At 46.5% G+C, this 27744-nt stretch overlaps 1 protein-coding gene across 2 annotated transcripts in view; it reads left to right on the plus strand.

Annotated features, from left to right (window-relative positions):
* The window catches only part of LOC309545901 (zinc finger CCCH domain-containing protein 11A-like), a 761634-nt gene that overhangs the window by 662803 nt on the left and 71087 nt on the right, over nucleotides 1-27744 (plus strand). For both annotated transcript variants that reach the window (XM_082245323.1, XM_082245324.1), the window contains one exon: nucleotides 11055-11182. In XM_082245323.1, the coding sequence (XP_082101449.1) occupies nucleotides 11055-11182 (128 nt within the window). The remainder of the gene's footprint in view (nucleotides 1-11054; nucleotides 11183-27744) is intronic.

A 27744-nucleotide genomic window follows, 5' to 3' on the forward strand; every position in this document is an offset into this window, starting at 1 on the left:
TGCACCGTGCAGGGACCAGCAACTGAGCGGAGGTGGAGGACGGGAGCCGAGGCAGAGAGCGGCGGCGGCGGCGGCGGAGGTCAGAACCCGCCTTCCTTAGTGCCTGGAAGAAGAGGAGGAGGACCGTCCGTGCCCAGTGAGGAGGAGGAGACATCCGTCCCAGTGTGTGTGTGTGTGTGTGTGTGTGTGTCAGCAGCTGTGAGTAGAGCAGCAGCTGCAAACAGGGGGAAAGCTGTGTGACTGTACTCTGTAAGAAATCAATAGCTGTTTGTCTGTACTGAGACTGACTGCTGTGTGACTGTCTCTGCAACTGAGTACCTGGGAAGTCTGGTAAGTATCCTTGCGACTGGTGAGTATCCTTGCGACTGGTAAGTATCCTTGCGACTGGTGAGTATCTTGTGACTGGTGAGTATCATTGCGACTGGTGAGTATCTTTGCGACTGGTGAGTATCTTTGCGACTGGTGAGTGTCCTTGCGACTGGTGAGTATCCTTGCGACTGGTGAGTATCTTTGCGACTGGTGAGTATCTTTGCGACTGGTGAGTGTCCTTGCGACTGGTGAGTATCTTTGCGACTGGTGAGTATCTTTGCGACTGGTGAGTGTCCTTGCGACTGGTGAGTATCTTTGCGACTGGTGAGTGTCCTTGCGACTGGTGAGTATACTTGCGACAGGTGAGTATCCTTGCGACTGGTGAGTATCTTTGCGACTGGTGAGTATCTTTGCGACTGGTGAGTGTCCTTGCGACTGGTGAGTATCTTTGCGACTGGTGAGTATCTTTGCGACTGGTGAGTATCTTTGCGACTGGTGAGTGTCCTTGCGACTGGTGAGTATCCTTGCGACAGGTGAGTATCCTTGCGACTGGTGAGTATCTTTGCGACTGATGAGTATCTTTGCGACTGGTGAGTATCTTTGTGACTGGTGAGTATCCTTGCGACTGGTGAGTATCTTTGCGACTGGTGAGTATCTTTGCGACTGGTGAGTGTCCTTGCGACTGGTGAGTATCTTTGCGACTGGTGAGTGTCCTTGCGACTGGTGAGTATCCTTGCGACAGGTGAGTATCTTTGCGACTGGTGAGTATCTTTGCGACTGGTGAGTGTCCTTGCGACTGGTGAGTATCCTTGCGACAGGTGAGTATCCTTGCGACAGGTGAGTATCCCTGCGACTGGTGAGTATCTTTGCGACTGGTGAGTATCTTTGCGACTGGTGAGTATCTTTGCGACTGGTGAGTGTCCTTGCGACTGGTGAGTATCCTTGCGACAGGTGAGTATCTTTGCGACTGGTGAGTATCTTTGCGACTGGTGAGTGTCCTTGCGACTGGTGAGTGTCCTTGCGACTGGTGAGTATCCTTGCGACAGGTGAGTATCCTTGCGACAGGTGAGTATCCCTGCGACTGGTGAGTATCTTTGCGACTGGTGAGTATCCTTGCGACAGGTGAGTATCCCTGCGACTGGTGAGTATCTTTGCGACTGGTGAGTATCTTTGCGACTGGTGAGTATCATTGCGACTGGTGAGTATCTTTGCGACTGGTGAGTATCTTTGCGACTGGTGAGTGTCCTTGCGACTGGTGAGTATCTTTGCGACTGGTGAGTATCTTGCGACTGGTGAGTATCTTTGCGACTGGTGAGTATCTTTGCGACTGGTGAGTATCTTTGCGACTGGTGAGTATCCTTGCGACTGGTGAGTACCTTGTGACGGGTGAGTATCCTTGCAACTGGTGAGTATCCTTGCAACTGGTGAGTATCCTTGCAACTGGTGAATATCCTTGCACTGGTGAAGTAGCTTGCGACTGGTGAGTATCTTGCGACTGGTGAGTATCCTTGCGACTGGAAGTATCTTTGCGACTGGTGAGTATCCTTGCACTGGTGAGTATCCTTGCACTGGTGAGTATCCTTGCGACTGGTGAAGTAGCTTGCGACTGGTGAGTATCTTTGCGACTGGTGAGTATCCTTGCGACTGGTGAGTATCTTGCGACTGGTGAGTATCTTGCGACTGGTGAGTATCTTGCGACTGGTGAGTATCTTGCGACTGGTGAGGATCCTTGCGACTGGTGAGGATCCTTGCGACTGGTGAGTATCTAGTGACTGGTGAGGGTATTAGCGACTGGTGGGTACCCCAGGTTTTGTACCAGGGAAGTTAGAGGTAGTGTAGGTAAGGAAGAGCAGGTCGTTAATATTATCCCCATAGAGTAGAGGGTAATAATGTCCGACAGGATTGGGGATGCCACTGTTCCAGCTATCTCTGCGGTGTTCATTCCGGGGGTGGAGAATTGGCAGGCAGATTATCTCAGCCGTCAGACTCTGGATCAGGGGGAATGGTCCCTCCATCCAGAAGTTTTCCACCAGTTGTGCCTACGGTGGGGCACCCCGGATGTGGATCTGTTGGCATCACGATTCAACAGGAAAGTACAGAGATTCGTGGCTCGCTCCCGCGATCCTCTAGCAGAGACCGCAGACGCACTGATCGCCCCGTGGGGGCAATACCAGCTAATGTATGGGAAGTGAGGGTTCGTGCGGTTCGTGCGGCAAGGGAGAGAGGAGGAAGGAAGAGGAGCTGCGGGGACACGTGCGGGGGAAGCCGCACAAGGGGTGCGGGTGCACCGTGCAGGGACCAGCAACTGAGCGGAGGTGGAGGACGGGAGCCGAGGCAGAGAGCGGCGGCGGCGGCGGCGGAGGTCAGAACCCGCCTTCCTTAGTGCCTGGAAGAAGAGGAGGAGGACCGTCCGTGCCCAGTGAGGAGGAGGAGACATCCGTCCCAGTGTGTGTGTGTGTGTGTGTGTGTGTGTCAGCAGCTGTGAGTAGAGCAGCAGCTGCAAACAGGGGGAAAGCTGTGTGACTGTACTCTGTAAGAAATCAATAGCTGTTTGTCTGTACTGAGACTGACTGCTGTGTGACTGTCTCTGCAACTGAGTACCTGGGAAGTCTGGTAAGTATCCTTGCGACTGGTGAGTATCCTTGCGACTGGTAAGTATCCTTGCGACTGGTGAGTATCTTGTGACTGGTGAGTATCATTGCGACTGGTGAGTATCTTTGCGACTGGTGAGTATCTTTGCGACTGGTGAGTGTCCTTGCGACTGGTGAGTATCCTTGCGACTGGTGAGTGTCCTTGCGACTGGTGAGTATCTTTGCGACTGGTGAGTGTCCTTGCGACTGGTGAGTATACTTGCGACAGGTGAGTATCCTTGCGACTGGTGAGTATCTTTGCGACTGGTGAGTATCTTTGCGACTGGTGAGTGTCCTTGCGACTGGTGAGTATCTTTGCGACTGGTGAGTATCTTTGCGACTGGTGAGTATCTTTGCGACTGGTGAGTGTCCTTGCGACTGGTGAGTATCCTTGCGACAGGTGAGTATCCTTGCGACTGGTGAGTATCTTTGCGACTGATGAGTATCTTTGCGACTGGTGAGTATCTTTGTGACTGGTGAGTATCCTTGCGACTGGTGAGTATCTTTGCGACTGGTGAGTATCTTTGCGACTGGTGAGTGTCCTTGCGACTGGTGAGTATCTTTGCGACTGGTGAGTGTCCTTGCGACTGGTGAGTATCCTTGCGACAGGTGAGTATCTTTGCGACTGGTGAGTATCTTTGCGACTGGTGAGTGTCCTTGCGACTGGTGAGTATCCTTGCGACAGGTGAGTATCCTTGCGACAGGTGAGTATCCCTGCGACTGGTGAGTATCTTTGCGACTGGTGAGTATCTTTGCGACTGGTGAGTATCTTTGCGACTGGTGAGTGTCCTTGCGACTGGTGAGTATCCTTGCGACAGGTGAGTATCTTTGCGACTGGTGAGTATCTTTGCGACTGGTGAGTGTCCTTGCGACTGGTGAGTGTCCTTGCGACTGGTGAGTATCCTTGCGACAGGTGAGTATCCTTGCGACAGGTGAGTATCCCTGCGACTGGTGAGTATCTTTGCGACTGGTGAGTATCCTTGCGACAGGTGAGTATCCCTGCGACTGGTGAGTATCTTTGCGACTGGTGAGTATCTTTGCGACTGGTGAGTATCATTGCGACTGGTGAGTATCTTTGCGACTGGTGAGTATCTTTGCGACTGGTGAGTGTCCTTGCGACTGGTGAGTATCTTTGCGACTGGTGAGTATCTTGCGACTGGTGAGTATCTTTGCGACTGGTGAGTATCTTTGCGACTGGTGAGTATCTTTGCGACTGGTGAGTATCCTTGCGACTGGTGAGTACCTTGTGACGGGTGAGTATCCTTGCAACTGGTGAGTATCCTTGCAACTGGTGAGTATCCTTGCAACTGGTGAATATCCTTGCACTGGTGAAGTAGCTTGCGACTGGTGAGTATCTTGCGACTGGTGAGTATCCTTGCGACTGGAAGTATCTTTGCGACTGGTGAGTATCCTTGCACTGGTGAGTATCCTTGCACTGGTGAGTATCCTTGCGACTGGTGAAGTAGCTTGCGACTGGTGAGTATCTTTGCGACTGGTGAGTATCCTTGCGACTGGTGAGTATCTTGCGACTGGTGAGTATCTTGCGACTGGTGAGTATCTTGCGACTGGTGAGTATCTTGCGACTGGTGAGGATCCTTGCGACTGGTGAGGATCCTTGCGACTGGTGAGTATCTAGTGACTGGTGAGGGTATTAGCGACTGGTGGGTACCCCAGGTTTTGTACCAGGGAAGTTAGAGGTAGTGTAGGTAAGGAAGAGCAGGTCGTTAATATTATCCCCATAGAGTAGAGGGTAATAATGTCCGACAGGATTGGGGATGCCACTCAGTGCACTTCTTGCGGCATGTATGCGTTCCTTGATGAACCAATCGAGGACGAATACTGCTGTGCAAGATGTGAGCGACTTGTTGCTCTGGAAGCCCACATCGTGGATCTAGAGAACACAGTGACAAGACTGCGTGGCATCTACAACCTGGAAAGGAGCTTGGACTTTACCCATCAGGCGCTGGCAGGGGTCAGCATAGAGGAGGAAGGAATAGAGGAGACGCAAGCAGCAGAGGTACGCAGCTGGGTGACTGTTAGGAATGTTAGGGGGAGGAGAGTCAGGGAGGCCAGTCCTGAGTTGGTACACCCTAACATGTTTGCCGAGTTGCAGGTTGAGGGGGATATCAACTCAGGGGTGGCAGAGCTGGAGCATGCGCCCTCCCCCAGCTGCCAGGGGAGGGACGGCTCCAGGAAGAAGGGGGGCCGTAACTCAGGAAAGGTTAGAAAGGTTGTGGTAGTTGGGGACTCAATTATCAAGAGGACAGAGAGGGAAATCTGTAAAAAAGATCGCGTGAACCGAACAGTTTGTTGTTTACCGGGCGCCCGAGTTCGGCACATCGCAGATCTGGCAGACAGATTGTTGGGCGGGGCTGGGGATGACCCAGCGGTCATGGTGCATGTGGGCACTAATGACAAAGTTAAAGGTAGGTGGAGGATCCTTAAGAACGATTTCAGGGACTTAGGTAATAGATTGAGGAAAAGGACCTCCAAGGTGGTTTTCTCTGAAATACTGCCTGTACCTCGAGCCACACAGGAGAGGCAGAAGGAGCTTAGGGAAGTTAACAAGTGGCTGAGGAATTGGTGTAGGAAGGAGGGGTTTGGGTTCCTGGAGAACTGGGCTGACTTCTCAGTCGGCTACCGGCTCTTTAGTAAGGATGGGCTGCACCTTAATGGGGACGGTACAGCTCTTTTGGGGAGAAAGATGGCCACCGAGTTGGAGGGGCTTTTAAACTAGGAGACGGGGGGGAGGGCTCAGAAATAGAATCAGTCAGGAGGGAGCAGAGGACTGAAGGCAGTTGTAGGGTCAATAGCGACAGTAGGTCAACAACATCAATTGGCGGGTCTGTGCGGGAGAACAGCAGACCAAACAGAAATAAACAAAACCGCCAATCACGTTTAACTTCCGTAAAACTAAGAGGGGTATATGCTAATGCCAGGAGCCTAGCTAATAAGATGGATGAGTTGGACATGTTAGTACATGAGGAGGACATAGACCTTGTGGGAATAACGGAGACTTGGTTCGACCCCTCACATGACTGGCTGGCCAATATCCAAGGGTATTCGGTGTACCGGAAGGACAGGGTTGGTAAAAGAGGGGGAGGGGTATGTCTCTATGTCAAGAACAATATAAAGGTGCTAGAAAGGAGTGACATTACGGATGGGATGAGCATGGATTTAGAATCTGTGTGGGTTGAACTCGATAGGGAAGAAGATAAGGGAAAAGTAGTTGTGGGGGTTTGCTATAGGCCACCTAACCAAGGGGAGGAGGTAGAGCTGGAATTTTTAGCACTAATAGGTAAAGCGGCAAAACTAGGATCAGTCATCATATTGGGGGACTTCAATTATCCCGACATTGACTGGGAAGAGGGGACTGCACACTCGCATAAGGCCCGGCTATTCACGGAAACCTTACAGGATAACTACATGTCGCAGTTGGTGGATTCCCCTACTAGAGAGAATGCTATCCTGGATCTATTGATCACTAATGACCCAGACATAATCTCGGAGGTAGGAGTCCAGGACAACCTGGGCTCTAGCGATCACAGGATGATCACATTTAGTATAAATAACAATATAAAAAGGCAAGTGGGGAACATAAGAACCCTAAACTTCAGAAGGGCAGACTTTCCAAAATTGTACTCATTGATGGAAAGGGTAAACTGGGACCAAACCCTGGGATCACTGACCACAGAGGAAAAATGGGAATGCTTTAGAACAATATTAAGCAAAGGCATCTTGCAGTGCATTCCTATGGGGAATAAATTTAGAAGAGACAAAGCCAAACCTGGCTGGCTAAACCGTAGCGTTAAAAAACTTATTAGGGGAAAAAAATTGGCCTTCAAGAAATATAAATCAGAGGGCACCATATCGGCCTTCCAGCAATACAAGGAGGAAAATAAGAAGTGTAAACACGAAATCAAGATGGCTAAAATCAACTTTGAGAGACAAATAGCGGAGGATAGTAAAAAAAACCCAAAGAAATTCTTTAAATATATCAACAGCAAAAAAACTAGGGCAGAGCATATTGCACACATAATTAGCGATGATGGGAGGATGGTTACAGAGGACACTGAAAAAGCAACCGTGCTGAATTCTTTTTTCTCGTCAGTCTTTACGCAGGAAAAGGAAGGGTACACTGACCATGACTGTATGGTTAGTAGTAATACACAGGACTTGCCACTATGGCTAACAGAGGGGGAAATCAGGGAAAGACTGGATAAACTTAACACAAACAAATCACCAGGCCCGGATGGCGTACATCCGAGAGTGCTCAAGGAACTCAGTATGGTTATATCTAGACCACTGTTCCTGATCTTTGCTGACAGTATTAGGACAGGAGATGTACCAGGGGATTGGAGGAAGGCTAACGTGATTCCGATATTCAAAAAGGGCCAGAGACATATCCCGGGAAATTATAGGCCTGTCAGTCTGACATCAATAATATGTAAACTTTTGGAGGGGATGATAAGGGACTATATCGTAGAGTATGCTAAAGACAAAAACATCATCAGTAGTAACCAGCACGGGTTTACAAATGGGCGATCTTGTCAAACCAATCTCTTAGCATTCTACGAGGAGGTAAGCTGTGAGCTAGATAGGGGGAGACCAGTGGATGTGGTGTACTTGGATTTCGCTAAGGCGTTTGATACAGTTCCCCACAAGCGCTTAATTTATAAAATAAGGTCTGCAGGTATCGACAGCAGGGTTTGCTCTTGGATACGGAATTGGCTAAAAGGCCGTGTCCAAAGGGTAGTAATAAACAGCGCATACTCAGACTGGTCTGAGGTAGTAAGCGGGGTGCCCCAGGGCTCAGTCCTGGGACCAACCTTGTTCAATTTATTCATAAACAGCATTGAGGACGGGATCAGTAGTTCGTTATCAGTTTTTGCAGATGACACAAAATTGGCCAGGGCAATAACTGCACAGCATGAAGCAGATATCCTACAGAATGACCTGGACAAAATTACCGAGTGGGCAACGACATGGCAAATGAGGTTTAATGTGGAGAAGTGTAAGGTTTTGCACTTGGGGACCAAAAACATAAAAACACAATACACGTTAGGAGGGGAACCCTTGGGGGAATCAAAAATGGAGAAGGATCTGGGAGTCTTAGTTGATGATAGATTAGGCAACAGCATGCAATGCCAAGCGGCAGCTTCCAAAGCCAACAGAATATTAGCATGCATAAAGAAAGGGATGTATTCCAGAGATAAGACTATAATCCTTCCACTTTATAAAACTCTGGTCCGACCGCATCTGGAGTATTCTGTCCAGTTCTGGTCGCCAGTCCTCAGGAGGGATGTGTTGGAGCTGGAGAAAGTCCAGAGAAGGGCAACTAAACTGATTAGGGGGTTGGAGGACCTTACCTATGAAGAGCGGCTGCAATCGCTCGATTTATTTTCCCTGGAGAAAAGACGTCTGAGAGGGGACATGATAGCAATTTATAAATATCTTAATGGGGATCTCAGCTTAGAAGAAAAGCTGTTCATTCGAAGGAATTGCATGAGGACTCGAGGACATACAATGCGATTAGAGGAGAAGCGTTTTAACCTCAGGCAACGTGGGGGGTTCTTTACTGTTAGGGCTACAAGATTGTGGAATTGTCTACCACAAGAGGTGGTTTCTGCGGGTAGTATGGTGACTTTCAAAAGACTCTTAGACTTACATCTCAAGGATCAGGAGATTGAGGGCTATGTTAGATGATTACAGTCACACACACCTACACAGGTTGAACTGGATGGACTATTGTCTTTATTCAACCTCACCTACTATGTAACTATGTAACTATGTATGTATGCCTTCCCTCCTCTCGGGTTACTGCCAAGACTTCTTCGCAGGATAGAGGAGGAAGGAATTCCAGTAATCCTGGTAGCTCCGGACTGGCCTCGCCGAGCTTGGTATGCCGACGTGGTCAGACTGGTGGCGGACGTCCTGTGGAGACTTCCTCTCAGGGAGGACCTACTGTCTCAGGGACCGATCTTCCATCCTGCTTTACGATCGCTGGCTTTAACGGCCTGGCTATTGAGACCCAGGTGCTGAAGGACAAGGGATTGTCAGCTTCAGTTATTCCTACTCTAGTTAAAGCAAGGAAAGCGACTTCCAGAAAGATTTATCATCGTACATGGAAGTCCTACATTGCATGGTGTGAACCTCTGGGGTTCCGTCCACGGTCTTATTCGGTTAGTCGAATATTAGCTTTTCTGCAACAAGGGGTTGAGCAGAAACTGGCCTTGAGCACTATCAAGGGTCAGGTCTCAGCATTAGCTATCTTCTTTCAGAAGCCTTTGGCTACTCATTCCTTGGTGCGGAATTTCATCCAGGGGGTGCGACATCTGGCTCCGCCAGTGCGCGCGCCGTTACCACCCTGGGATCTTAATTTAGTATTGTCGGTTCTTCAGAAACCTCCCTTTGAAGATATTAGGGAGATTCCTCTACCTACGTTGTCCCAGAAGGTGGCCTTCTTGGTGGCTATCACTTCTGCACGCAGGGTGTCAGAACTGGCCGCTTTATCTTGTCGTTCCCCATATCTGGTGGTTTATAGAGATAAGGTGGTTCTTCATCCGAATCCATCCTTCCTACCAAAAGTGGTTTCAGAATTTCATCTGAATGAAGAAATTGTATTACCTTCCCTGTGTCCTAAGCCCAGTCATCCTCGGGAGTTTGCTTTACACTCCTTGGATGTGGTCCGGGCGATCAGGGTATACTTGAAAACGACAGACTCGTTTCGCAAGACGGATTCACTTTTTGTGATCCCGGATGGACCCAAAAAGGGGTTGCCTGCATCTGCCGCGACTATTTCCAAATGGATCAGACAGACGGTGGTACAGGCTTATTCTATTAAGGGTCGGGAGCCCCCGTTCCCTGTTAAGGCGCACTCCACTCGGGCACTTAGTGCGTCATGGGCCTTTCGCCATCAGGCGTCAGTGGTCCAGGTGTGCAAGGCGGCTACCTGGTCGTCGGTGCATACCTTTACAAAACATTATAAAGTTGATGTAATGGCATCGTCTGATGCCTCGTTTGGCCGCAAGGTTTTGCAGGCCGCCATTTGAGGAGACCAGTGGTCTGCCTCGAGGGTTTTATTCTGTTGGAAATTTTCATTTGAGTCTCATTCTTTGTTTATAATGAGCCTTTAAAACTTCTAGTTTGGCACCGGTTGGGCCTTCTAGATTGGATTTTGATTTCGGTCAATCCCACCCCTCATTTGTGGCACTGCTTCTGGATGTCCCAGTTCTTGTGAATCAAGAAGACTACGTCTGTCAATGAGCGACAGAGAAAATCGGATTTTTGTAAGATCTTACCGTAAAATCCTTTTCTCTTGGCTCATTGACAGACGTAGTACCCGCCCCTCTATCATTGAGTTAGGTTGGGTTAAATTCTCTGTTGCTGCTTTGTGACAGAACTGATGCCTTGTAGCAGAGAGAGGGAGGATATACCCTCAGGGACTGCCCCTAAGGTGGAGCCAGAACGTTTTTTCTTTCTGCCTAGTCCTGCTCCTGCGGAGACAACATAACCCAGTTCTTGTGAATCAAGAAGACTACGTCTGTCAATGAGCTAAGAGAAAAGGATTTTACGGTAAGATCTTACAAAAATCCGATTATCTTGACTTACCGAATACCATACTTTTCAGCATGCATAGTTCTGACATACTGTATGACAAAACCTTTTGTATCGGCAGGAACATAACGAACAGATAACTGCAGTCCTAAAAGAGCAATAGTACCATTGTATCTTTAGAGGGCCATAAATGTATTATGCATGACAATGATAATTCACTGAATTTGATTCACCCACCAACCACACAATTCTAGGTTCATCTGTACAGCTCTGGTGGTTCTTGAGAATGCTTATTATGCCAACATATTGTTCCAGCTGAGGGCACAACATTTTTTAATTTTTTAAACCGCTACATATGTAAGAGTTTCTTTTTTTGTTTATGCAAGAAATAATGTTTAGTTTTGGTTTTAGGTAAACTAAAAAATGCTCATTGTGCCAGCATATTGTTTCAGCTTTTACTTGAAATATGAGGACACAAAATGATTTAACTTTTTAACCCTGCTGCAAGTGTATTTCTTTAGTAATAAGAGTTTGTTTTTATTTTTTTGTTCATATAAGTCATGAAAAAACAATCTCCAGCCAAAACTATATTAAAACACAAAGCAAAACAAAGCTCGCCAGTGGCTGAAGTGAAGCCCCTGAATACTACTGTTTCCTCGACTGAAAAAGAGAGAACAACAGTTTTGGTAAGAATCTTTTTTTTTTTTTTTTTTTACTTTCAATAATTTTTTATTGATTTTAGAGCATATAAATGAACAATACAATCATGAAGTGAATGTAGTCATAAACATTAAACAAAAAAGCAGAAAAAAGGGTAGGCAGAAACGCGATACGGAACATGAACAGGTATCGCATAAATGTGGTCAAAAGCATATGTTGTAACTTCAACAATATTGCATAACGGTTAATCAGAATACTGTCTTAGTAAGGCAATTGCTAACAAGCAGCAAACAAACAGCAAACAAACAATTAGTCAACCTTATGTGGTAGGAGAATAGTACCGGCTATGGGTCCATATGTGCCAGTCCTTATGGAACTTAGCTCCCCGTGAAACTGAGTAGGCGTAGGCTTTTTCCAGAGAATATTGGAGGTTAACCAGTTTTACCACCTCCAGATGAGATGGGGCCACCGGTTGTTTCCAGTGTCTTGCAATGGATGTTCTAGCTGCAGTAAGAACATGGCAGTACACCGTTCTCATGTCTTGTGGGATGCTATCCATCCCCAAGGAGAGAAGGGCCATTGCCGGGCTACGTTTGTGGAGGATCTCAGTGATGTCGGATAGAACTTCAAATACCCTTCTCCAGTAGCTTGTCAGTCCCAAGCAGGACCAGAAAACATGTAAGAGTGTGCCGGGTTGGTCACAGTTGCGCCAGCATAGTGGGCTATGGGTAGGGTAAATTTTAGATAGCCTGTAAGGTGTAAGATACCATCTAGTAATGATCTTTTGCGTCTGTTCCCAGTGATTAACGCATTGGGAAGTACTATGGGAGGACCAGATAGCTATTTGCCACTGCAAATCAGAGAAGGTCAGTTGAAGCTCCTCCTCCCATTTGATCATGTGTGGAGTCTTCACAAATTTAGTTTTGCACCCAAACATATTATAAAACAAGGATATACCCTTAGTCGAGGTTTTAGGGTCTGTAAAAAATTTCCATATGGATTCAGGGGTGGAAAGGGTTGGCGGGGGAAATTTGTGTAGGAAGCTGGATATACCATTATATGCGTATGCAGCCCTTGCGGGCAAGGCAAACTCCTGTTGAAGTTCTTTAAATGGGCGAAGGGATTGTCCTTGATAGAGTTGTGATATCTTTAGTATACCTGCGGACAAGAATTGGGCAACAGAAGAAAACGGGATCAGCACATTGAGTACTGACATCGGGAGGGGAATTGTCAAAGTAGGAGTGACATGAGGGAATTGGGTACATAGAAGTCTCCAGGACTGAATAGAAGCTCTAATTGTGGGAGGCAAGGTAGAAAGGGTAAGGGGCTTCCACCTGTCGGCTAGTAACAGAAGACTAAGGTCCGTCGTGTTAGATAATGCGGCTTCCACTGGGATCCAGGGGAGGGACTGGGGGTTGGAAAACCAGCTACGGAGTGGCGCTAGTCTGGTCGCATGATAATAGTCCACAATATCTGGCATACCCAAGCCTCCTACTTGTTTGTGACGTAGCATATGAGAATAGTTACATCTTGCTCTCCTTTTTTGCCATACAAACGCTCTCAGCAATTTAGATAGCGGGTCCAAGTACTTTTTGGGAATAGGTATCGGGAGTGTACGGAAAACATAAATAATTTTTGGAAGACATACCATTTTAAAGGCGGCTATTCTGCCAGCCCAGGAGATCTCGGAGGGCCTAAGTGTGACTACGTCTTTGGAAATGGATGATGATAGGGGTTTTAGGTTGGAGGGGAGGAGAGTGGACGTCGGGAACGAGATCTGGATACCGAGGTAAGGCAGGGACTGGGAAGTCCACGTGTAAGGTAGTGTAGTCTGGAGATGGTGGAGGGTGGAGGAGTGAACATTCATATTGAGGATAACAGATTTACCAAAATTGACCTTGTAGTACGACACATTACTGAAATTTTGTAGTATTTGATGTGCTGTAGGGAGGGACACGATAGGGTTCGTCAGGTTTAAGATGACGTCATCCGCAAATAACGTAATGACATGGTTATTATGACCCAGTTTAAAACCTGAGACCAACGGATCTGTTCGGAACGACTCAGCCAAGGGTTCGATTAGTAAATTGAAGATGAGGGGCGACAATGGGCAGCCCTGTCTTGTCCCATTGGTAATGGAAAACGATTTGGACAGCGTCCCCGCTGAAAGCACTTTAGCCGATGGTGTGGAGTAGAGGGTTAGTATTGATGACACAATAGGACCTGTAAACCCAAATTTATGTAGGACCGCCCGCATGTATCCCCAATGCACTCGATCAAACGCCTTCTCTGAGTCAATGGATAGAAGCAGAGAAGGCGTTTTGGTGCGTGGTGCAACAAGTTTATAACACGTCTAGTAGCATCAGGTGCTTGGCGTCCCCTGACGAACCCCATCTGATCACCCCCGAGCAGTGAAGGCAAAAATTGCGCTAGGCGGTTAGCTACGAGTTTGGCATAGAGCTTAACATCGTTGTTTAAGAGCGAGATTGGTCTAAAGTTGGCAGGTGTAGTGGGGGGTTTGCCAGGTTTGGGGAGGGTGGTAATGTTAGCTTGTAACATCTCGCGTGGGAAGTGTCCTTGTGCCGTTGCTTCGGCGGAAACATTAAGTAGGTGCGGGGAAAGTATTTCTTGTAAGGAACGGAGGTATTCATTTGTCAGACCGTCGGGGCCCGGCGATTTGTTCATGGGGAGAGAACGAAACGTTTTGGCAAGTTCCTGTAGCGTAAAGGGGCTATTGAGATGGGAAAGAGCTTTGTTCGAGATAGTTGGCAGCTTCAGGCGTCGGAGAAACGCCTGAATGCCCTCGTCTGTGGGTTGTGGGGTGGAGGAGTCGGAGTGCAGATACAAGGTGGCATAGTAATCAGCAAATGCGTCTGTTATTTTCTGGGGGTGCGTTAATTTTTGATTATTATGCGGGTGGAAAATGTGATCTATTTTAGTCTTAGTTCTTTTGGCTTTAAGTCTGGAGGCCAAAAATTTCCCAGCTTTGTTGTGCGACGTATAGTAGCGTAAACAAAGGCGTGCCATCATGTTATCATGTTTTTCAGTCAGGAGCCTACGTAGATCCAGTCTAAGGGTGGACAGGCGGGCAGCATTAGCGGCAGAGGGAGCCTTTTTGTTGGTATCGTCCAGTTCTTTTATTTGGGTTGTCAGTTCAGTGAGGCGAAGTTGAAATTTCTTCTTCAACCTGGAGCCCATTTGAATAAGTAAGCCTCTAGCAAACGCTTTATGGGCGTTCCATAGTGTGAAGGGGTCTATGTCGGGAGTGGCGTTGATATCGAAAAACTCTCGTAGTTGGGATTGTAAGTGTTTGAGGGAGTCTGGGTCTGATAGAATAGAATTATTACATCTCCAGATGAATGTGGTCGGGGGAAACAGGCTTAATTGACAGGGACATATGAATGGCAGCGTGGTCCGACCATGTAATGGGGGAAATGGACGTATGTAGAACATGGGGGACAGTGGAAGCGTCTACTAGAAACATATCGTTCCTCGTGTAAGAATTATGGACGGCCGAGAAGAAGGAATAATCCCTCTCCTCAGCGTGTTGGTAGCGCCACATGTCGTGTAGTCCCTCCGAGTGAATAAGGGATGCAAGGGTGGGTGCGGATGACTTCCTCCTGGAGAACGAGTCCACGGCGTTGTTCGCCACCAAATTGAAGTCTCCACACATGATTAGCCTGCCCGTTTTGAGTTTGTTGACCTTACAACAGAGCCTACGTAGGAATCTTAACTGGTGTACATTAGGAGCATAAGCATTAACCAAGGTATACATGCAACCATCTATGGTACAGTTAATGATTAGATATCGCCCCTCGACGTCCTGCACCACCTTGGAGTAGGTGAAGGACACCGAGTCGCGGATAGCCACCATCACACCCCTCTTCTTCGCAGAGGCCTGGAAGATATGCGGGAAATTCTGGTGCGTACATTTGGGAGCATGTCCCTGTTTGAAGTGTGTCTCCTGTATAGCCAGGATATCCACTTTGTGTGTTTCAGCTTCCCTCCACATGGAGAAGCCTTTTACCGGGTGATTTAAACCCTTAATGTTAAGGGATAGTAAATTTAAAGACATCATGACATGAGTAGGTAAATCAAAACAATGCTTACATCATTGCAGGGGGAAAGAGAGATCTCTATAGTGTGTGCAAAGGCAAGCATCTGGGGTGTGGAATCACGGTACCTGGTTGACACAGTTAACGTATGTGTCCGATAGTGTCCATGTAACAGTAGGTGCGGAGGAGTTGAAAGTCTAACTTGGTGGTGGAGGTTAGCAGTATCCGAACGATGCAACCGGAGGTTGTTCCATGGGTCGGTGGAGAGTCCTGTTCTGTAAACGACAAATGACAAGAAAAAAAGAGAAAAAACACGACAGACAAAACACATAGGGCATAAAAAGGCATGACCCTGGTGGGTCAAAAGTGCGGCAATAACTGCATGGGGGAATGGGAGGACCTGTCCATTTATGCAGCCCAACATCAGGAGCTTATCATGTACCGTCGATATATCGACGACTTGTTTTTCTTGTGGGCAGGGACCGAGTCTTCCCTGGTGGCTTTCTGCGACAAACTGAATGACAATACAAACAATATCAAGTTAGACTTCAGTTGGAGTCGAGAAAAGATTCACTTTCTGGACGTGGAGATATCTCTTCTAGACGGTGGACTGAAGACTCAAGTGTACTTTAAGCCGACCGATCGGAACGGATATCTCCCCGTCCAGAGTGGACACCACCAATTATGGCTGTCTAACATTCCCAGGGGACAGTTCCTTCGTGTCAGAAGGAATTGCACCATGGATGCAGATTTTGCAAAGCAGTCCCAAATCTTAAAGGAGAGATTTATTAAAAAAGGGTATCAAGCCACTAAACTTGATAATACAATAATGGAAATAGGGACTTTGACGCAAGAAGAGTGTTTGAGAGACTCTGTGAAGCAAAGGACACAAGAACATGAATGGAGCTTTATTTCACAGTTCAGTGCACAACACCGTGAGGTTGAACAAATATTCAAAAAACACTGGTCAGTCCTACGTATGGATAAGCTTTTGAGCGGGGTGTTGCCAGATACTCCAAGCTTCATTTACAGAAGGGGACCAACATTTGGAGATCAGGTTGTGAAAAAGGTGTTAGACCCTCCAAAGAAGCCAAAGATGTTTTGGGATGAAACAGTTGGTTTCTTTGCATGTAGGAGGTGCAAGACGTGCAAATAGGTAAATACACACCTGAGGAACTTTACTAGCTTTACATCTCCGTCTAATGGTCTGTCCTTTGAAATAAAGGATTTTATTACCTGCAACAGTACACATGTTGTATACTCTTTGCAGTGTCCCTGTAACTTATTGTATATCGGAAGGACTAAACGAACGATAACCACCAGGGTATCCGAACACATTACAAACATTCATAATGGTTTCAAAGATCACAGTGTTTCGCTTCACTTCCGAGATTTCCATAATAGTGATCCTACCCATCCTAAATTTTGGGGTGTAGAGAAAGTGGAACCGGTGTGGAGGGGCTCGAACAGGATTCGTGAAGTATCAAAATGAGAAACACACTGGATCTACCTTACGGATTGCTTGCATCCCAAGGGCTTAAATGTGGATTTGGATATTAACCACCTCAATACAGGGCACTTAAACCCCCTTCCTTCCCAGACCAATTTTCAGCTTTTAGCGCTGTTGCATTTTGAATTGCGCGGTCATGCAACACTGTACCTAAACCAAATTTATGTCATTTTTTCCCCACAAATAGAGCTTTCTTTTGGTGGTATTTGATCACCGCCAGGTTTTTTCTTTTTTGGTGCACAAATAAAAAAAAGCCGAAAAGTTTGAAAAAAAAAAAAAGTTTTTTGTTTAGGTTATAAAATTTTGTAAATAGAGACGTTTTTTCCTGCACTGATGAGCACTGATGACGCCGCACTGACAGGCACTGATGAGGAGACACTGATGGGGTGGCACTGATGGGGTGGCACTGATGGGGTGGCACTGATATGCAGCACTGATGGGCACTGATAGGTAGCACTGATATGCAGCACTGATGGGCACTGATATGTGGCACTGATAGATAGCACTGATATGCAGCATTGGTGGGCACTGATAGGCAGCGCTGATGGGCACTGATAGGCAGCACTGATGGGCACTGATCGGCGGCACTGATGGGCACTGATAGGCGGCACTGATGGGCACTGATGGGTGGCACTGATCGGCACTGATGGGGGGCACTGATGGGCACTGATAGGCAGCACTGGTGGGCAATAATGGGCACTGGTGGGCGGCACTGATAGATGGCAATAACGGGCACTGGTGGGCAGCACTGATAGATGGCATTGGTGGGCAGCACTGATAGAGGGGCACCACTGGCAGGCTCTCTGAGCCCTGTTTGCCATCCCTGGTGGCCATGGTGGGCATCCCTGGTGGTCATGGGTGGGCATCCCTGGTGGCTCTAGTGGCATCCCCTCCCCCCAGGGCTGCACTGGTAATCAATCATCTGATTACCAGCACAGACCCCCCCCTGTGATCAGTGAGTAATTAGAAATACTCACTGATCACCCCAGCTGCAGAATTGATCCTCTTCTCTTCTCCTCACTGACAGGATCTGTCAGGAGGAGAAGAGATCGAAGCTGTTACAACGGCTGTATTGACATTACATGACGGCTGTGATTGGTCACAGCCGTCATGTGATCAGGAGGGCCAATCACAGGGCCCTCCTGCCGAGGCTTGTTGCTCTGTGTCCTAGGGACACAGGCACATCGAGATCGCGCCACTGCGCGTGCCCGCGGCGGCGCGATCTCTCTCCTTCTGAAGGACGTTCCGGAACGTCCATTCAGAAGGACGAGACTCCCACCCGGCCGTATATGTACTATGGCCCGGGTTGGAGGTGGTTAACTGCTTTATTAGCAATTATTAATACTATCAGATGCAGTTATTGTCCGGATCCCATTTTTTTTAGCATATTTCCAAATTATGTGGTATAACATCTTTTTGTGTCTATTCCTGATCTCATTGATTTTTAATCTGAAATTATGAGGTGTCTAATTTCTTATGTCTGGTTTTAAGCCGACATAGTCGGTTGTTATGGGTTTTTAAGTAATGTTTTTTTTCTTCAGGCTTGGCTTTTAGAAAATTTGTATATTATTTTAGATGTAAGACTTTTGTGTTTTAAAACATTTTAAATATTTATGCATAATTAATGAATCTAAATCGATCATATATTTGAAGTTTTTTACCTTTTTTGGGTTGTCCCTAGTTAATTAACGTGAATGTACATTTATTGTCATATTGCGTATTGCAACTTGATTTGATGCCGTTTTTAGTATATTTTATGTACAGTGTAAGGCATTCAGTGAAAAATATGGTTGCTTTATATAAATTGTCCGGAATCGTTGATCCATTACAATGCCCCGCTGCTATGTGCCTGTCAGTATGATTATAGGGCAGCGAGAGAGCTAAGCGATGCCTTGATGGGTATTGTGTTTCCATGGATCCAGTACTAACCGGAAGTAAGGTGCGAAGGGTGTCCGCAGAGCCGATGTCCTAAGGGCTTGGTGAGGATATACATCCGGGTCCAACAACCAGATGTTGTAATCGGCTGCTCATTTCCTGTCTAACGGCAGGATGGGCGTTATGACGCCGGGCGGAAGTATGCATCCGCACATCAGGGTATTGATGCCGGATGTTGTCATTGTTTGCTTACTTCCGGATGACGCCGAGCAGGGCGCAGGGTCGCATGCGCCGGCGTCATCCTAAATGGAGACAGACCGCGCCGCGCACACAGGCTCTCAGAAGAAGTCGATAAGACGATAAGCTCATTACATTACACAGGACATCTTCCAGGGTTCCTCGGCTTAAAGGAATTGCGAATGGTGGCTATCCAGTGTACATATTTTTAGCTCTATGCCTTCACTACTTTGCCCTCTTGTAAGTAGACATCTGGAGGGGAGAGGGGCTCAGTTTGTGTTGTTCTTTTAATAAATCATTTTGCGGAATTACATTATTGTTGCCCCCACTTTGTTCAATTGCATGTGCTTTGAACGGAGGACTATTTGAGGAGGAAGGAGCTAGGTGTTGTCCAGCAGTGAGTCCTACACCCGTCGATTGGTGGATGCATTTGAAGGATCTGTTTTCACTGATCTCTGGTGAGTGTTTCAAATAGGGGGGGAGCACCGAAGTGTGGTGGAAGCTTGGTGAATAGTCAAGATCTCTCACTCCCCTACCCTGTTTGATGGACTTCGTTTGATCAATTATTTTATGGACTAAATGCCTATATATCATATGAGTTCTTAAGGACTTTTGGTTGTACACATTAGTTCTGGTTTTAGCGCTGCTAGTGTTTTAGATTTATTTTACATGATTCAAATACTCTTTAACACCTTTTTTACCATTTGTTACTGTATAGCAGCTGCTTTTAGACTTTGGGTCTTCAATATTTTTCCATCACAGTTGCCATCGGCAATATATAGTTTTGTGCGTGGGGTGAGTTAATATATGAGATCAGTTTTTCTGTCATACATATTTTGACTTTTTGTGTTTGAATAACTGCAAGGGCGGTGGGGTATGGAGCACGGTGGTGAGTGCTACCAAAGGCAGGGGGCCAGGTGCATCCGGCTAAAGTTCACTTAGCCATCCTCATTTCTTATGGCGTGAGGACTTGGAGGGTCCGGGGACAACATGCCATTCCTGTTAAAGGCGAGAGGGTAGGGGTCCCGCATTCGGTCGTTGTTGGTCGGTCGGTTCAGGGATGACGTTCCACTGTCGGAGGAGGCGGATGCCTTGGTCCACGGAAACTATGTGAGAAGTGGAGCCTTGGTGAGTCACGCAGAGTTTTGCTGGGTATTTCCACTTGTACACGATCTTGTTGTTCCGCAAGGCTTTCGTGATGGAGTTGAGGTTCCTTCGGAGTTGGAGGGTATATTGGCAGCAGTCGGGCATGACTTGTAATGGCACAGCTTGCTCAGGGAGGCGATCTTTGCGAGGGAAGGCTTCCAGAATCGGTTCTTTTGCCTGGAAGAAATGGATCCGCAGTAAAACGTCACGAGGGATCTCTTGTGGGAGGAATAAGGGTTTAGTGATCCGATGTATGCGATCTATTGTGAGATCTGCATTGGAAAGATCAGGCACTGCTTTTTGAAATAAGTCTTTCACAAATAGAGGTAGTTGAGCCGGGAGAACCAATTCGGGTATGCCTCTAATCTTTAGATTATTGCGTCTCGAGCGATCCTCGAGATCCGCTAGTTTAGCCTGTATGTGTCGAATGTCCTCTTGGTGGGAGGTGTGAGCATCCACCAGGGTGTTGTAAGAAACGGTGAATTCTTCCATTCTCGTTTCAACAGCATTAACTCTATCCCCCATGCCATGCAGTTCTTTATGGCAATAAGATATGGAGGCAAGGATGTTGGTCTGCATGGAGGTGTGAAGCATGGAAAGCATTTCTTTTAGGCTGGTGTCAGATACAGGCTGTCCAGTTGTAACCAGGGTGGCAAATGGATCAGGAGGAGGGGTGTAGGCCCAAGGTGTACAGGGCGTAGTGTTGGGGTTGCTCACCTCCATGGACGCCATATCGAGAGGCGGTGGGCTGTCTTCCCTCCTGGGCCTTGACTTGGCCGGGCTGTGGGTGGAAGGAGTTGAGGGAGAGGAATCTGCGGACCTCTCAGACCTCATCGGTGCTGGTATCTCTGTCCGTGCGGCGGGAACACGCAGGGTTACGTCATCCGCCGGCGACTCTGCCCCTAGAGGACGAGGCGATTGGTGAGCCGAGCGGTCTCCGGCGCCATGTTGCCGAAGACCGGGAGCCGCCGGGAAGAAAAAGTCCGGCAATTTCCGGACAGCGGGGGCCGCCGTTCGTCTTCTAGCCATCGTGGCTGTGTGGAGCGGGTGTTCCCCTAGGTGAATCGAGGTAGCCGGAGTCCGTGAGGATGCTGTGATGGGCCGTAGATGGATGGTAAGCCGGATGCCGCCTGGAGCTCTCAACCTATGCGGCCATCTTGCTCGGCGGTCGCCACGCCCCCCCTGGTAAGAATCTTTTTAAAGATGTTTATTAACATGTAGATATTACTCCTCCACTCTGCTGGTATAGTATTGGCACATTTTAAATGAGCATTGGGAAAAAAACAGTCCATATGAGTGAGTCCATGAATAAAAATATAAAATGAATGAAATCAGCGCACCTGAATGTAGTCACAAGAAAGCTGCTGTACACTGAGGGCCAATAAACCAAATCCCAAATCAACCATAATACAAATAGTGCAGCGCTAACAAATTAAAATGAAAGCAAAAAAATTGGAAGCAAGTGTCCCAAGGTGAAGATGAAGTGATCATGCACATATGATATAGTCTGTGCTCTACTCTGTGTCCGACACCCAGCCACACGTTCTTCTCACCTCAAGGGTAACCCCTGTCTTACCAGACGGGCTAACAAGGCACAAGAATCTCACAATTGCCTGAGAGACCTCTTCTTATCACCAGAAAAGCTTCCACTCACCAGAGGAACTCCACGCATCCACATAAAATAAAAGGTCTAGACATAGTGCTTATACCTTTTAAAATGAACTTTAATGCTTCACATAATAAAATAATTACCTTAACAGGCACTCAAAACACAGTGCACAATAATAGTTGTATACAGGATCCCGCTGGCCGCGATGGATGGCAGGTGACGTCAATGGCCCCTCCCCCTTCATACGCGTTGTATCCCTCTAGGCGGGGCTTCATCAGCGAATGAAAGGGACAGGGACACGGCCACATATAAAGAACAAAGGGCTCTCACAAGACCGCCCATTAGACTCTCACTCTCATTGTAACCCGGAAGATAAACTCCACTGCCCTAATTACAATTTTAAAGGTATAAGCACTATGTCTAGACCTTTTATTTAATGTGGATGCGTGGAGTTTCTCTGGTGAATGGAAGATTTTCTGGTGATAAGAAGAGGCCTGGCTGCACTTATTGTGTCTCCTGGCTAAAGATCCATGGTCATCATCTTTGGGATTTCTCTTAGAATTGTGAGAGTATTGTGCCTTGTTAGCCCGTCTGGTAACACAGGGGCTATCCTTGAGGTGAGAAGATAGTGTGGCTGAGTGTCGGACGCACAGAGTGGAGCACAGACTATATCATATGTGCATGATCACTTCATCTTCACCTTGGGATACTTTCTTTTGCTTCCATTTTTTTTTGCTTTCATTTTTAATTTTAATTTGTTAGCGCTGCACTATTTACATAAGTAAAAATAGAGAGGTTCTATCTGAAGATGAAAGCTGCAAAGTTTTTGTTTTTTTTCCGAAAATTTGGGCAAGGGTTTCTCCCTTTGTCAATACACAGGAGCGCAGCACGTTGATATACATTGTGTATTGCACAAAAAGAAAATATACATACTGTTATTTCAATTGGTGTAATCGTGATTGGTAGACACAGTTTTTTATGACTTTGCTCCTCCTACATGAGGAATGCTGATGTATAATCTTCATTGTGATATGTGCCTTACACCTATATAAAACTGTCTATATTATGTTGCCTATACTGCAAATTTTCAATAAAACGCAGTTTAACCACCTCAATAGTGGACACTTTAAAGCCCTTCCCGCCCAGACCAATTTTCAGCTTTCAGTGCTCTCATACTTTGAATGTAAATTATTTAGTCATGCTACATTGTTCCCAAATTAAATGTTTAACCACTTCAGTACAGGGCACTTTCACCCCCTTCCTGCCCAGGCCAATTTTCCCCTTTCAGCGCTGTTGCATTTTGAATGACAATTGCGCGGTCATGCAACACTGTACCTACACCAAATTTATGTCATTTTCCCCCCACAAATAGAGCTTTCTTTTGGTGGTATTTGATCACCTCTGGGTTTTTTCCTTTACTAAACAAATAAAAAAAGACCGAAAAGTTTGATAAAAAAAAGTTTTTTTGTTTGTTATACAATTTTGTAAATAAATACATTTTTTCCTGCACTGATGAGACTGCACTGACAGGCACAGATGAGGAGGCACTGATGGGGTGGCACTGATGGGGTGGCACTGATAGGCGGCACTGATGGGCACTGATATGTGGCACTGATAGGTAGCACAGATATGCAGCATTGGTGGGCACTGATAGGCGGCACTGATAGGCGGCATTGATGGGCACTGATAGGTGGCACTGACGGGCACTGATAGGTGGCACTGATGGGTACTAATGGGCACTGATAGGCAGCACTGGTGGGCACTGATAGGCAGCACTGATCGGCACTGACGGGCGGCACTAATGGGCACTGATAAGGCGGCACTGGTGGGCGACACTGAAAGATGGCAATAATAGGCACTGGTGGGCAGCACTGATAGGGAGGGCAATGGCTGGTAGCACTGATGGGGAGGGCAATGGGGGGCTCCCTGAGCCCTGATTGCCATCCTTGGAGGCCATAGTGGGCATCCCTGGGGTCATAGGTGGGCATCCCTGGGGTCATGGGTGGGCATCCCTGGTGGTTATAGTGCCCCCCCCCCCACAAGGGTCTGCACTGGTAATCAATAATCTGATTACCAGTGCCGACCCCCCCCCCCTGTCAGGGGAGCCGCCAATCGGCGCTCCTTTACTCGTGCCTGTCAGGCACGAACTAAGGAAAGCCGATCAATGGCTCTTCCTGTTTACTATGTGACCAGCCGTGATTGGACACGGCTGGTCACACGGTAAAGAGCCTACGTCAGTAGGCTCTTTACCGAGATCGGAGATGCAGGGAGTCAGACTGACACCTCGCATCAGCGATCGCCGCTCAAATTTCGTCAAAAATTTAGGCCAGGATGTATTCTGCTACATATCTTTGGTAAAAAAGATCCTGATAAGTGTATGATAATTGGTTTGTGTAAAAGTTATGTTGTCTACAGGTTATGCACATATCATTGAAAACGATGTACTAACTGCCTCTCATTTCTTGAGGCCCTAAAATGCCAGGACAGTACAAATACCCCCCAAATTACGCTTTTTTTTTTTTTTTTTTCTTTTTTTTTTTAAGAAGACAAAGGCATAGTGTGATTTTTTTTTTTTTTGAAGTTGCAGTTTTTTACCACAATTGTTTGGAAAATTAAGACATTTTTTGAAGTTGCAGTTTTTTCCCACAATTGTTTGGAAAATTAAGACATTTTTGTTTCCACAAAACTGTCATATTAACAACAAGTTATTTCTCACACACTCCAAAATATATTCTGCTACTCTTCCTGAGTATGGCAATACCACATGTGTGAGACTTTTCCAAAGCCTGACCCAACATCCAAGTAGCACTTCCATGCATTCTAGGGACATAAATGACACATCTAATTTTCTGACTACCTATCAAATTTTTGAATGCCCTGGAAAACCAGGACAATGGGATTACCCACATAATGACCCCATTATGGTAAGCAAACACCCAAATGTATATTCTGTGAGATATAATGAGTTTTTTGAACATGTCATTTTTTTCCACATGTTTTTGGAAAATGTGGAAAAAAATGAAAACAAGCCAGGGTCAGATGGGAGCAGGCAGAAATATCAGGTTTAGTGCCTCGGTCAGGTAAAACCTGAGCATAGGGGTAGCCTCCGGGTCACCAGACCCTAATCTGAGAATTCCAAAATCCAAAAAAAGCCGAAAACTTGGTCTTGTCCACTTTTCTGGAGCCCCTCACATACAGTATGTGTGAGACCCCTGTGTTGTCTTCAATCCCACTAATACAGTGGCAGAGAAAAAGATCAGTTCAGGAGGCAGGCAACAAGTATGGTCATTTAACAGGCCGAGGTCAAGTCACGGGGAAGGCAGAAACGTGGTTGCTAGTTAAAGCGGCAGGTAAAGGCATTGTGAACAATCCAGGCTCAGTTCAGATGGCAAGCGGAGGCATAGTCAATAAACAGTCCGAGTCATACAGGTAGCAGATAGCGGACATTGGAAAAATATCTTCATTACTTCACTAATAGTTTAGTGATGTGTGATAAATTCCGAAGCACTCTCCAGAGACCTGACTGGGAGGGACGTTGGGTGTCAAGGCAAATTATTTTACAGGAACATACACAACGACATCCTTGGGGTTTGCGGCCTGTTTGGGTAAGAGGGCAGATATCTGGGATATGCCATTCATTGAGTCTTGTCAATGAATCAGAGCGAATTTGATCAGGGGCATGGCAATGCAGATAGAGAAGGGCTGTAAGATTCTGGTACCTCTGGTACCCTTAATAATCTATAATAAAATATGCGTCCCACCTTTCTTACTAGGTGGTACGCATACACCTTTAAGACAGATGATGTCATCGCTGAGCGCCGCAGAGCGGCTATTTCAACCGCCGGCTTTCTCACTCACGTCGTTCGTTCAACCTGCCTTGTGTATCCACATGCTTTCAAGCCTGTCTTGCTGTCGGAACCTCCAGCTGGTTGCTTCTACCTGGAGCAGACCGGAAACCTCGCTACTGATCCCTGTATCTCGCTACCGGATCTTCCCCTCTCTACTGGACCCCTCTACTACTAACATTTACTAGTGATAAGTACCCCACTGGGGAATCCTCCATAACCTACTTACACTATCTATCATCTGCACTGTTGCATAGATTGCTAGCTCTTGAGCCTACTACCATCTACTATCTGCACTGTTACATAGATTACTAGCTCTTGAGTCTACTACCATCTATCATCTGCACTGTTACATAGATTGCTAGTTCTTAAGTCTACTACCATCTATCCTTGCACTGGGTTAGTCTATCCTGTAATTGTCATCTGCTGTCCTTACCACCTGTCACCATACTCGATTACTAACCTATCTGCACTCTACCTAATACCATCTAGTACTCTCCTGAACAAACCTATCAAGTACTTACCATCTCTATCACTGTTCACACCTGTCCCTTCAGCACAACACCTTCATACTGTCATATACATTCCACCACTCCAGGAACATCTTATTGAGTGTGTATATTTCTGTATGTTGAAGCTGACAGGCCCACAGTGATGAGTCTGGAGAGTTGGATCTGGTTATTCAACATATCTCTACATGACTACTGAGTGGAGATTTTGCAGCTGCATATCCAGCCTACTACAAAAACGCAGGAGCGTTACAAGGGCTTGAACAATATCCTCTTGGTATTTTAGGTAGTTTAGGGATATTTGTATGCACTTAGAAATAAGAACTGACGAATCATACAGGGCTAACTGAAACAAGTAAATGGCGACCCTTTTATACCAAAACCATGATCTCCTGGTGGCTAAGTAGGGTTGTAACATCTGGTCATTCATATTCATCCCCCCATTAACAGGTTATAGTGGTGTATGCATTTTGTTGTTTGACACTGCACCAAGGTGTCATCATGTATTGAGATAGGATATAGACGTCTCTTTTATCTCGCCACTTTATAGCTTGTATCTCTTCATTCAGCAGACTGGGTGTTTCCCTCCATTTTAGTTTTGCAATGACCAATCTTTGTGGGAAGCCCTTGCGGTTGGCCCCTGCTGTCCCACAGGCCACAGTTTACTTCATATGGAGATGCCGGAATAGTGGGAGACTTGTGTAGAAATTGACACACAGGTAGTAACCTTTCTCGAACAGCGGCTCTATAAGTTGCCAAACTATTTTGCCGCTTGTCCCCATATAGGTAGGACCTCCAGGGGGTATAGCTGGCTGTCCTTTTCCTCATGAATGTTGAAGTCTTATGGGCCATACACACTATAAGATTTTCTGAAGACTTTTTCCTTCAGATTTACCTTTTCTATGTAGTGCAAGGGCCTGCCAGTTTGCATACAAATTGAAAGTGTTTAGGTTTGACCTCATATTATATGGTTTTGGTAAGTCTGAAGGAAAAAAGTCTTCAATAAAATCTTATAGTGTGTATGGCCCATTAGGTATAGCCTGTGGCCCTGTCGCATGCCTTGTAGAATTTTACTCCATATTTGGCCCGTTTACTAGGGAAGTATTGTTTAATTCCAAGCCTTCCGGTGAAGTGGACTAGGGATTCATCCACACAAATAGTTTTATCAGGAGTAAACATTTCCTTAAATCTACAGCAAAAATAGTGGATTAGTGGATGAGTTTTGAAGTTTGTCCTAATCAGGATTATTTCAAGGAAGGACACTGGGTATTTTTTTAAAAATATGTCAAAATCTCATTATGTTGTAGCGTGTTTTGGGCATAAAAGAAGAATAGAATGACATATGATGTATAGGTTGGGTAGACTAGTAAGCATTGACTTTGTTCTTTTTTTTTTTTTCTGTCAGCCCCATGTATAATGTAAGTCCAAGAAAAATGTTAAGTTCTTCCACGGTGAGGGATTTTCACACAAATGGGTAGGCAAATGAAAAATTGCTGGCAATATATTGGCTGGCATACAGATTACACTGCTCCACAATGTAAATTAGCAGATCATCCATAAAAAATAAAAAAAATGAAAAAAATAAATTGGTGTAGCATTTTCTGTTTGTATCTAAAGGCCTGGCTGCACTGTAAAAGGGGGAATTGTAGGTGCTGCCAAAGTAGTGGGCAGGCATGTGGGATCTAAAAGTGCATCTGGGGGGCTAGTATGTGCCCTACTTCATTGTTGTGGATGGGACACCCCATTTCTAGCACCTGGACTATCATCTGGGAATTCTGCCCTGCCTGTACTCACCACTGCAC

The sequence above is a fragment of the Pelophylax lessonae genome (genome assembly GCF_965119305.1).
Source record: "Pelophylax lessonae genome assembly, chromosome: 2".
NCBI lineage: Eukaryota > Metazoa > Chordata > Amphibia > Anura > Ranidae > Pelophylax > Pelophylax lessonae.